The sequence below is a fragment of the Lutra lutra genome, chromosome 3 (assembly GCF_902655055.1).
Source record: "Lutra lutra chromosome 3, mLutLut1.2, whole genome shotgun sequence".
Classification (NCBI taxonomy): domain Eukaryota; kingdom Metazoa; phylum Chordata; class Mammalia; order Carnivora; family Mustelidae; genus Lutra; species Lutra lutra.
In genome coordinates, this window is record NC_062280.1 from 133,452,349 (window position 1) to 133,465,158 (window position 12,810).

Here is a 12,810-nt window from a genome sequence, read left to right on the forward strand (position 1 = left end):
TATGTGGGAACAAAAAGATGACCTGCTTCATGAAAGGCGGGGGGGCCAACAGAGTCCATGGTATATGGCCCAGAAGGGGGGCGCCCAACAGAGTACATGGTATATGGCTTCTTCTGCAATGACACTTCATTATAATGCTAACAAGGCTCAAAACAAACACTCATTTTTCTTTTTTGGATGAAAAAGAATTGGGATAATCTCTGTAACTTCAGTTGTAGTGTAAAATATCTATGGGGGGGCGCCTGGGTGGCTCAGTGGGTTAAAGCCTCTGCCTTCGGCTCAGGTCATGATCTCAGGGTCCTGGGATCGAGCCCCGCATCGGGCTCTCTGCTCTGTGAGGAGCCTGCTTCCCTCTCTCTCTGCCTGCCTCTCTGCCTGCTTGTGATCTCTCTCTGTCAAATAAATAAATAAAATCTTTAAAAAAAAAAAAAATATCTATAGGGTATTCCTAACATTGTTAAATATAATGCCTCACACCATCCAGAGGCAGAAACTTCTATTTCCTCATGGGCCAAAGATCTGAGACACCAAAAAGAAAAAAAAAAGGTTTGTTTTCCTTTATTGAAACAAATGTCTTGATAATGTATTTTTTACCATTCACCTAAAACCAAAGGCAGTGATTTTTGTAAAGAAAACCAATGGTAATCATCCCGGCTGGCATTCAGCTTGACTGGCTAGTTTACCTTAGATATGCACTGGTCATATTTTTAAATATTTCCACTCAAAACATAGCTGTCTTAGTCCATCTGGACTGTTATAATAGAAATACCATACAGTGTGTGGCTTATAAACAATAGAAATGTATTTCTCACAGTTTCCGGGGCCGGAAGTCCAAGATTAGGGTGCAGCATCATTAGGTTCTGGGGAAAGCTCTCTTTGAGGCTACAGACTGGGACCTTTTTTGCCCTCACAGGGTGGAAGGGGATGAGGGATCTCTCTGGGGCCTCTTTAATAAAGACACTAACCCCATTTGTAAGGGTCTGTCCGCATGACTGAATCATTTCCCAAAGCGACCGCCCCCACCTCCTAGTACTATCACCTTAAGCATTAGGTTTTCAACATATGAAGGAGAGGGGGCACAAAAATGTTCAATCCATAGCAATAGCTATTCCTAATTACTAAATTCTATTTCTAGATCATAACTGCTGCTTACAAATATGACATAGTAAGATTACAGACATTGGTTTCAATTTTATGCCACCTTTTAAATACAACACTATCTTAACAACTAAGCACCACTTGGGGGAGAACAGTGGCAGGAGTTATTCCTGCTGCATATGGGGTGCAGAGCAGAGCTGAAAAGATTTTGTATCTCTTTCAAAACTCATGTGGTTTTTATATGTGGGTATATTTTATATAGAAAAGAAATTATACTCCTGAAATAAGCTCCAGTTGCATGGAGTAAAATCATGACACACTACAAAAACACTGTTTGCCCAGAAGCTACTAGACGCAAGCCATGCAAAGTGAGATTTGGGGACTGATAACACTTTACCAGCTGCTAGGTGCCAGTCAAGGAAAATACAGTTTTGAGGTTGAGACTAAACTGTTTAGAAACTTATTAAAGTTAGCAATTTGACAGGGTAATTTTATATCTGTTGAAATGCAGATATAAAATATTTTATTATAGGGGCACCTGGGTGGCTCAGTGGATTAAAGCCTCTGCCTTTACCTCAGGTCATGATCCCAGGGTCCTGAGATCGAGCCCCGTATCGGGCTCCCTGCTGAACAGGGAGCCCGCTTCCTCCTCTCTCTCTGCCTGCCTCTCTGCTTACTTGTGATCTCTGTCTGTCAAATAAATAAAATAAAAATCTAAAAAAAAATATATATATATATATTTTATTATAGTAAAAAAAAGCAAACCTATGCTTGCCTTTTTATTTTTGTCTTCTTAAAATTTCATTTGCCACGTAATTCGTTTGCATTACAAAAGTACTGATATTTGAAGGATTGAAAATTTAAAAATTAAAACGGATCCTTCACTATAGATAGTTAGAAAGAACTTAAATAAATGATATAAAAGGCTGTGTGAGTAATAAGAAAATCAGAGTGCAGCCCTCTGTGTTCCTAAAATGGGGGAAGGTTGTCAAAAAAATGAGATTTCAAATGCAAAAAAAACTTAATTAAGCTTTATGATAACTAGGAACCCAGTAAACTTGCTTAATATTAGCACCCTCACTGTTCTCAAAATATTTACTTTAAACATGGCCAGAAAGTTAAGTAAAAATTTGATTTTTCTAATAAAAAAACAAAAACAAAGTTAGGAATAAAAAAAAATCCCGGATGGCTTAAATATTACCTTAAAATTAATACAATCTCCACCCATCTTTCATTTTGGAAACTAAAACCTAAAATATTATGATATGAAATCCATCTGCCATATGTAAATATATTCACATTACCATTTCTAAAAAGAACCTTACATAAACTAAAACACAAACTAAGCCTTTAAAATTAGGTGTTCTAGGGGTGCTTGGGTGGCACAGCTGGTTAAGTGTCTGACTCTTGCTTTCAGTTCAGGTCATGATCTCAAGCTCGTGATCTCAGGGTCCCGAGATCAAGCCCCACGTTGGACTCTGCACTTGGCTTGGGAGTCTGCTTAGGATTCTCTCTCTCACTGCCCCTCCCCTGCTCATTCTTATGCTCTCTCTCTCTCAAATAAATCTTTTTTAAAAAGTTTAAAAATAAAATTAGGTTTTCTAGTATTCAAAAGGAAAGCCAGAGACATTTAACAAGATACTGCTTGCAATGTACATTTTACAACTACATTCCTCAGAAGAGTGAAATGATTTCTTAATGAATATTTTTTTCATTGGGTATATTCTAAATGCTTAATATAACTCAAATCTTTGAAACAAAAAGGTATCAAACCATTGTCTTAAAGTCAGACCTGGATGACTTTATTTTTTTTTAATATTTTATTTATTTATTTGACAGATAGAGATCGCAAGTAGGCAGAGAGAGAGGAAGGGAAGCAGGCTCCCTCCTGAGCAGAGAGCCCATTTCGGGGCTCGATCCCAGAACCCTGGGACCATGACCTGAGCCGAAGGCAGAGGCTTTAACCCACTGAGCCACCAGGTGCCCCAGATGACTTTTTTTAGTAGGCAGAGAATCCAGAGAGAAGCAGGAAAGAAAAGAAAAAAGCTAAGACCTATATGATCTAGTGGAAACCCATTAGATTCACCAGGACTTTCTCAACAGTCTCATACAGGGACTAATCCTGGGATGAAGTGACGGTGAGAAGTGTCTACACCCAGGCAGTTTTACAATAGGATGGTAAGATCTGGAAGCCTGAAAGTTACCTCACAAAGACCACTGGCAGCTGAGCACAATTTCTCCACCATTGCTGTAAGGTTAATTGAATTTTGGAGCCAGGCGGCAGGCTGGACCCCCACCACGGCCCGCATGCCTAGACAGAACCATCTTTTAATGTACATGGGCCATTCCCAGAGCTCCTGGGCCAGCCCTCTGGTCTTCTGGGATGAGGCAAACAGCCAAATAGGGAGAGGAAGCTTCTTTTTTTTTTTTTTTTTTTTTTAAGATTTTATTTATTTATTTGACAGAGAGAAATCACAAGTAGGCAGAGAGGCAGGCAGAGAGAGAGGAGGAAGCAGGCTCCCCGCCGAGCAGAAAGCCCGATGTGGGGCTCGAACCCAGGACCTGGGATCATGACCTGAGCCGAAGGCAGCGGCCCAACCCACTGAGCCACCCAGGCGCCCCATGGGAGAGGAAGCTTCTATTAAATCTGCATCCCAGCAGCCACAGAAACACTCAGTCCAAGAGGAATGGACTCCAACTGTTCCAGTCAGTGTGAAGGACAAAGGTAAACTCCAGACTTCAAAAAGACACACAAAAATGTGTGTCCACACACACACATGTGTGACGGGTTTCAGAATGGTATCTCCTTATATTTAAAGCCACACTTAAGAAAACTGCCAGTCTCTCCCAGCCCGTTTCTTCCTTTCCCTGAAAGGATTTCCAGCACTTCTTTCACTGGCTGTTTGCAGACCCAGATAGGAGATACTTCCATGTATCTGAGCTCGTGGAAAGTGGCAGCAAAAACCTTCTTTAGGGGGCGCCTGCGTGGCTCAATGGGTTAAGCCTCTGCCTTTGGCTTGGGTGGTGGTCTCCGGGTCCTGGGATCCAGCCCAGCACCAGGCTCTCTGCTCAGCAGGGAGCCTGCATCTCACCCGCCTCCCTCCCCCCACCGGCCTGCCTCTCTGCCTACTTTCGATCTCTGTGTCAAATAAATAAATAAAATCTTAAACAAAACAAAACAAACAAAACAAAAAAAACCCTTCTTTAGCTTAGCTCAGTTTCACTGAGGGAGATAGGACGGGAAGGAGGATTTTTTTTTTACAGTTAATAATATCAAGGTCATATTAAGATCTTCAAATACCCCAAGAACTAGAAAAACCTGATGATAATAAACTCCAAGATACATCCAAACTTCATTTTTCAAAATCACACAAAACTTACATGTATACTAAAATTATCTTCTTTCTAGATTTTTCTGACCACAAAAACAAAGGTTTGGATTACTTCCTTAAAACTGAACCTTCCCCTCTTCCTTTCTTTCGGTGGTGGTGTTGGGGGTGGGGGTCTTTGTCTTGCCGACGCCCCATCACTCCTCATCAACTGGGACACAGTTCCTCAACTTTTAAAACAAAGGATGACATCAGGAAGAAAACTCACCTGGAGTCTCCACCCGGCGGTAGTGATAGGGGTTAATGCACACCTCTTTCTGCTTGGAGCCAAATGGGAACTCACAGCACTCCAGCGGCTTCAGCTCGTGATGAGACTGGAGATCAGGCCAGCGCCACACGCGGCAGTAAATAACATGGGGCAAACCCTTGCGGTGGGACACCTGCAGCCGCCCATCCAGAGACCGGGGAATTGTCACACACTTGCTGGGCTGCCCTGGACAGCTGAGGGCCCTTTCCAGCTCATCCATGGCTCCTTTCTTCTTCTTTAATTTCTTCACTAAGGAGTCTACCGCCTTCTCTGCCCACTTTTCCTCTTCATCTCCTTGCTTCCAGCCTAGCAGTCTCTTTACTGCTGGGCTGGTGAAGGAGAAGAGGGAGCTGATGGGGGTGCTGGAGTGCATAAGAGGTGAACTGCAGGCGTCCAGGGCCAATGGAACTGGAGAGACGGCCCGTTACTGCCTGCAGGGCCTGAGGGAAGAATGTAGCAAGAGACTCTCCAGGGATGTCATAGGTACAAACTCTCCAGGGATGTTGTAGGTCTTTCTTTTCTTCTGGAAGTAACTGGTCAATTCAGCTTGGGAACTCAGTTGACTTTCTCCCAGGCCCTACAAGGGCCTGGCCAACTCTGGAAAACAAAAACAAAAACAAAAAGACAAGATAAAGTTCTAATTAGCTTCATCAGGATAATTAAAAAAAAATTAAACATTGCATATAAAGAAGAAAATACACTTCAAATGTTTTAGACTTGGAAAGTCTTAGTCATCTTTGACTCTCCCTCTCTACTATCCCCTTACCCAAGTCTTGGTAATTCTGTCTTTAAAGTGCCTCTCAGATTTTGATATTTCTCAGTTTCTGCCAACATGTGAGGTCTCGCCCCCCTCACCACGCTCCTGGATTACTGCAACAACCTCTGAAGTAGCTCTTCTCTTCCAATTCTAATCCATTTACTCCCCAACACAATTTTTACCGAGTCATTTTCCTATTTAAGAAATTACAGTGACTCCTTCATTTCCCAAGTATAAACTTCTCTCCCTGGATTTTGACGGCCTCTATAATCTTTCCACAAACATGCTCATGCTTCTTCCTTTCTCAATTAGAGTTTGTGCAAGCAATCCATCTTCACTGTTGGAAAAATATATAAATGGAATAGAAAAAAAAATAGGACACTAATAATCTCACCATTTATGTACAAACTACTTTATAAGACAGTGGTTTTCAAAGGACCAGAGTTCCCATGAGGGGGCTGCCAGGGTCCTCTATTTTCCAATTACATTTCTGTGTGTGCTAGATTTTCTTCATGTGTTTCAACTTAAAAAAATATATCACAAATGATGATATGCAAAAACAGATATGAGAATCCAAGTGTCATCTCTTAACCAGGCATTAAAGAGATTTGCAGAGATATGAAACAGTAACAGTCTTTTTAATAATTCTTTTTAAGGGGCGCCTGGGTGGCTCAGTGGGTTAAGCCGCTGCCTTCGGCTCAGGTCATGATCTCAGCGTCCTGGGATCGAGTCCCGCATCGGGTTCTCTGCTCGGCAGAGATCCTGCTTCCCTCTCTCTCTCTCTGCCTGCCTCTCCATCTACTTGTGATCTCTCTCTGTCAAATAAATAAATAAAATCTTTTAAAAAAAAATTCTTTTAAAATATCATTTTTAAATAAAAATGTTTTTGTTAATATATAAGGGGTTTATCATTCTTTTTAAATGAATCAGTAAATATGTTTAAGTTTGTAAGTCTTAATTCTGAAAATGGTAAAGGCTGATAGATATGAGCCAAACAAACAAAGGTTCTTTGGAGTTCTCAATAATTCTTAAGAGTAGAAAGGCATCATAAAACCAAAAAGTTTGAAAACTGGTTTTTTTTTTTTTAGAAGTTATACATACTCATGGTACAAAAAATGTGTACACAAAAGTACTGTTGTCCCATTTGTTATTCTGCCTGAAAATCAGTTGAATACTTCTTCACCCTGTCATCCAAAGGAGACATTCTTTCCTCATTATTCAACAGTCCCATTTAAATTTCCTGAGGTAGAACCACACTTCCTCTTCTGTGAAATAGTTGGCTCAAACAAAACCCTCTCCTTCTTCCAGATTTTGGAAACCAGTACCTTATTAAAGTTTAAAGTGTCTGTTGGTAACATTTTGGAGCACGCAAACTCATTTCAGTATGTTAGAATCAATCTAGCTCAAAATCTCCAATGACTGCTTATTTGATATGCAGTAAGTATCATTTTCTCTTCCACTTCCCCGGAGGGAAAGTTGTACCTATCCAGGTACAATTATATAAACTTCTCCCAGCAAAGGTGCTACATAAACCCCTGCTGTCGTGAGAGTTGTCAGGCCCCCCCAAGGGAGGAGGATGTCAGTCTGGTTACAAGCAAATTGATGAGTTTAATAAATATAAAGCAGCACCCGCATCACTTTGTTCTTCATATAGACTTTAGCATTGAATAGAGAGGTAAACTCTGAGGCAAAGGAGACTTGAGGGCTTGATAGCTGGGTTTTCTCACTTGGCAGTTTGACTTATGCTCAGTTTTATTTGGAAAGGTTGATTTTGTGGCTTAACGATCATGAATTTATAAAAAATAGTTAAGTCACCGTGTTCAAGGTCTGTTTATTTAATCAAGACAGGCTGCCTTAAAGCAATGGTTGAAGAGGATTGGGAGCTTGAAAGAGAAGTAACACAGTGCAGAATGACCTGAACCCCCAAAGAGCTTTGAATTCTGCTTAATTTTACATGGGACTTCCATGAGTACATTGTGAAATAAAGCTTGAAGTTTAAGTCAGGGATACATAAAAGCTTTTTACAAAATATTCAGCAGAGTTAAACCAAATAATCCTTCAAAAAAATGTTTGCTCCATGAGACAAATAATGGTTCTCTAAACTGGGCTTTGCTGCTGTTGTTTTAAACCACGGGTTCCTACCTATTAATGACACATGAAATCAATTTAGTCAAACAAAATAGCTTTTGTACAACAAAATAGACTAGACTGTAGTGCAGCTTACAAAGAAAGGGTATTATTTCATTAACACCCTCACTCACAGGCGTGTGCTCTGTGTGAGTGTGTATGAGTGTACACGCTCTTATGCTGAGGGTCACTGAGCAATTTGCAATGCACAACGCAAAGCGGTTTGCTACTGTGGGTTACAATCCAGAATGACTGAAAAGCACTACCCTTAAACCAGAGATCCTGAAACCATGTTCGTTCGAGGCTCACCTTGGTGAGTGACTTTCTGGGCCACCATCTCTCCTCATCCGTTGGGGGCAACACCGAGACTGGTCAAGAACGTAAGTCTGCGGAACCCTGGCTCTGTGGTCTGAATCTCACTGCCACATTCTGAATCTTTATGATAGCCTCATAGTGACTCCAAAACTATGCTTTTATTGCTATAAGCCCAGCGCCTGTCTCATTACACAGAGGCCCTGGCATGGAGGGAGACCCCAATGAGTCAAATTCAGAATCTCCGAGTATTTCACACCAAATGTGTAATAAAAGCCTCTGGGTAGGGAAGAAAGAGGATAGAAAATATCAGAAAGTTAAGATTTAGTAAAGCAATGGGTAGGCATGCAGACATTCAAACAATACTCTCTATACTTGCTCCTATGTTTGATATATATTTTTAATAGAAAAAGTAAACTCAAAAAGGGAATCAGACTTGGATTCTCACTAACACTAAGGCTTCAGTTCCTATTTGTCCAGGTTGCCACTTCAGGCTCATTAAGGCTTTTCCATTCTCACTCACATAAAGTTTTTGCCACCAGTAGAACAAAGGGCCCCTTGTTTATTTCCAGCTGGCCATTACCCCGACATCAACAGTGTAGCCACCCATCCCCTCCGCCACATGCAAGCTTGTTTAGGAGTGTCAACCTGGCTCAGAACAGCTTTCTACTGTCAGATAATTTAAATGCCCATAGACTATCTGCTCAAACTTATTGTGACCTCCTGAAAACACCAGTGCCCAGGCTCACCCTATAAGTAAAAGACAACACTCCCAGGGAGGTTATTAAAAAGCGGTTCCACAAATAGGAGTGGAGTTGTTAATATTGCATGTAGTTCCTCTATTCCTATAAAAAGTACAAAGAAGAATGAAACAAAACAGACTCTAAAGATGAATGTATGTGAAGGATTTATAAACAAAAACCTGACCAGATAATTTCTGCAACATCTAATGAGAGCTATGGAAGCGAGATGCCAGAGGTGGCTACACGAGGAAGAGTCCTTGGCCCAAGGCTGGGGTTCTAGAAGGATTTTGGAGATGATAACTGAGTTGTACTTCGAAGGATTTAGGTCACAGTTAAAAAATAAACTAACTTAAAGGGCGCCTGGGTGGCTCAGTGGATGAAGCCTCTGCCTTTGGCTCAGGTCATGATCTCAGGGTCCTGCGATCAAGCCCCACATCAGGCTCTCTGCTCAGTGGGGAGCCTGCTTCCCCCTCTCTCTCTGCCTGACTCTCTGCCTACTTGTGATCTCTGTCTGTCAAATAAATAAACAAAATCTTAGGGGCGCCTGGGTGGCTCAGTGGGTTAAAGACTCTGCCTTCAGTTCTGGTCATGATCCCAGGGTCTTGGGATCGAGCCCAAAATCAGGCTCTCTGCTCAGCGGGGAGCCTGCTTCCTCCTCTCTCTCTCTCTCTGTCTGCCTCTCTGCCTACTTGTGATCTCTATCTGTCAAATAAATAAATAAATAAATAAAATCTTTAAAAAAATAACTAACTTGGCAGATTAGGATAATTTTCTATCAATTCTTTTTGTGGTTAAATTCTCACTTTCCTAAGAAAACTCTCTATCCCTTGCCACAAACCAACTATGTGGTTTCTCTGAGCCCCCTCATTTTCTCATCTACAGATCAAAGGGTGGGGTGCTCACCCTCCCTGTGAGGGTCTGTCTGAGCTATAGTTCCATGACTCCATGGCTGTTGGCTATACCTGCCACATGGGACTGTGAAACTCATTTAGCTGCTATTGATGCTACATTGCTACTCCCCCCACCCGACACCCAGAATAGTCCAGTCTGAAACCGAAACCTTTACTCGTGAAGCTATATTGCATAGAGTGGAGCAAAACAACATTCCCTCCTCCACAGTTGTCAAACCGACCCTTTTCATAGCAAATGTCATCTACCAACACCACATGATTTTCATTCGTCTTTCTAGATTTTTGTTTCTTTCTAGCATTGTTTTTATTATCACTAAGGAATAAGAATGAAAATGTATGCTTGGCATTACAGTGTTTGACATCAATTGCAGTGTCTTCCTCAAGGCCTTCATCACCCCAGATCTCCACAAATGTCATCTGTTGGCCATTAGAGCTGGCCTTCTGTGGACAGAAGGACAAAAGCACTATGCCCATCCCTCCTCCGGTTCACTCGTGGTCCACTTCATGCACAGCACGAAACAGGACTTTCTTTTTTGGGCATATGAGTTTTATGATAGACCCCACTGAGGGAACAAAAAAACTCCTCATTTCCAAGTTTTTAAACAGGACCACTTAAAAGAAAAGCAGCACTGACCACATGCATACACCATGATTTAACTGTACATAATTCTATACTAAAGTCCAATTTGCCAGGCTGGAAAACACTTTGGGAGATATGAACCATTCATTTGTAATCTGTCAGTCTAAATCAAACTCCTGTTAGCAGTTACTGAGATTATTTTTACTTACTGGCCTCCTTAGGAGATTCAATTGGTGATTTTAATTCTGAAGAAAACAAAATTTAAAAAATTTACCATTTTAGATGAACATGTTGGCTATCTGCCCTGGAGCATGCCTAAGCACTATACACAAAGAACCTCTGAACAATCCTTCATGGGCACAGCTTCTTGGTCAGTGTGGCCAAGAAAAGTCCACATCATCTACCAGGCCGGATGCCATTGTCAGCCCAGGGGATCGGGAGGCATTGGTCTGTTCTGCAAGGGCCCACTCCAGAAATACTCACCATGACAAAATGTTACTGTTTCATTATTTGCTTTGTTTTTTTTTAATATTTTAATCTTATCAATTTGACCCTCTAATCCATGGTATCCCTTCTATAAAACAGTTTTATGAACCAAATTCAGAACTTGAACACACTTGCCAAAGGAACATTTAATCTCTTAAAGGAAAAGTCTGTTTCCTTGACTACTTTTTTTTTTTTTTTTTTAATTTATTTATTTGAGAGACAGAGAGAGAGCATGAGAGGGGAAGTCAGAGGGAGAAGCAGACTCCCCATGGAGCTGGGAACCCGATGTGGGACTCGATCCGAGGACTCCAGGATCATGACCTGAGCTGAAGGCAGTTGCTTAACCAACTGAGCCACCCAGGCGCCCCTCCTTGACTACTTTTATAACACTTTTTGTATACTTGTAATTAATATGGTGATTTTGAAGTATAAAACAAGTGCTTTTGAAGTATAAAAACAGATCCAAAAAAAGTCTACCTAGAAAATAATTGGCTGTTATTGTCCCTATTATTATATATACATAATGTGTTATTTCTCTATACACCTGAAGAGATACCAGGTTTCACACACATACACAGACACAACTGCACTGGATGCATTTTTCATTAATTTGACTTTGTCCCCACTTAATTAGTCTGTCATCCTATGTTTTTCAAGTGGGTGACAATTACAAGTTTGCACTGTAAACTATAAATAACTACCCCATACATGCACCAATTTAGTGTCATCGAATAAACATATCAATTGTGCAAAAATGGAAAATGTATCATGATTTCATATTCTGGAAAAGAGGCTTTTCTAGCTGTATTCAGAATTTTCCTACAAATCTGTGAGAGGGCAATTCCTATTCACAGTCTGCTAGTTAACATCTTGTTGCAGGACAGAATATCTTCTGACCACAGTACCAAGAAGATCACAGAGATGCATCTTTATAATAGAGGCTCTATTCAAAAGGGCCATGATAGGACTTCAGGTCATCTGTTGGACATCTGAATTGTCTGCTCATTTTGAGTGACTGTACATACATGTTTTTCTAGGGAGACAGTTCATGGGTATTTTTCTGCAAATTCTGAAAAGAACCTATGACCTCTGAAAGGTTAAAAAAACAAAAAACACAAAACACTGAATTAGAAGAAAGAAGAAGGTAAGAGAGAGAAGGGAACAAGCTGAAGAGACTAAAGACAATTGTTGACTGTCCCAACTAAGACGGAGGAGAGCCTTAAAGACTAGAGTCAGAGAGTTTTGGAAAGATGGAGGAGTATGAAGCACCAGAAATCTGTCTCCCCATCTAGATGATGATTATTATCCTAGCAGGATAACTTAACTATTCTGGAACTCTAGAACCAGTTGAAGGATTACAGCTTCTAGGGGAAGATCTGGATGGCGAATGTGGCTAAATATGGGTCAACTGCAGTTCTTAGCTCAGTAGCAGTGACCAACCCCCGACTCCTCGGCAGGCAACTATGCATATGTTCCTGCAGCACCTTGTACTCACTCTGCAGGAGCCAGGGAAAGCAAAATGGATCCTGTCCTCCAAACATCAGGTATCTGTGGTCTGGCCGCTGACTGCTGTTTTTGATCACAGAGTTGCAAATGCGAGGGAAGCCTCTAGATGTGTACTTTCCCCCACTGCTGCAAGACTCTCCTTCTCTGGCCACAGTTACTTCCAGGGCTTTTAAATAGGGCCAACACCCTTCCCCCACCCCCATCTGTTTTCTTTTTCTTCTTTTAGGAGCCAGACAGACATTAAAGGCTAGGATATTCAAAAGCCACTGCATATATGGGGAAAAGTAGAAAGTAGAAAGTGACTATGCATATTTAGGGAAAGAAGCAGGCTCAGAGAAGACCCTGAATTTATACCTCAGACTGATCCTTGGCACAGAAACTGCTTACAATATTAAAAAACAAAACAAAACCAAAAGCAATAACAAAAACCCACAAACCTGGCAAAGGCAGAGAATCTGATTTCCAGATCTACCACATTATCAGATTCAGATGTTCAGGCTTTGACAACAACAAATCACAGGCATACAGAGAAATAGGAAGTAAGGCCCATTCAAATCAAACTGTTCCCAAGAAAGACCCGATGGCAGATCTACTAGACGAAGATGTCAACCCAACTATCTAAAAGATGCTCAAAAAACTAAAGGAAGATGTAGA

At 41.2% G+C, this 12,810-nt stretch overlaps 1 protein-coding gene across 8 annotated transcripts in view; it reads right to left on the bottom strand.

Moving 5' to 3' along the window:
* SMAD9 (SMAD family member 9) overlaps positions 1-12,810 on the bottom strand; it is an 81,835-nt gene that overhangs the window by 23,314 nt on the left and 45,711 nt on the right. For 6 of the 8 annotated variants that reach the window (XM_047723210.1, XM_047723212.1, XM_047723214.1 and 3 more), the window contains one exon: positions 4,696-5,331. In XM_047723210.1, coding sequence (XP_047579166.1) covers positions 4,696-5,107 — 412 coding nt within the window. In that variant the 5' untranslated portion in view covers positions 5,108-5,331. Of the gene's footprint in view, positions 1-4,695; positions 5,332-7,809; positions 7,821-7,927; positions 8,314-12,810 lie in introns of those variants that run through there. The other 2 variants (XM_047723215.1, XM_047723216.1) reach the window with 2 other exon arrangements.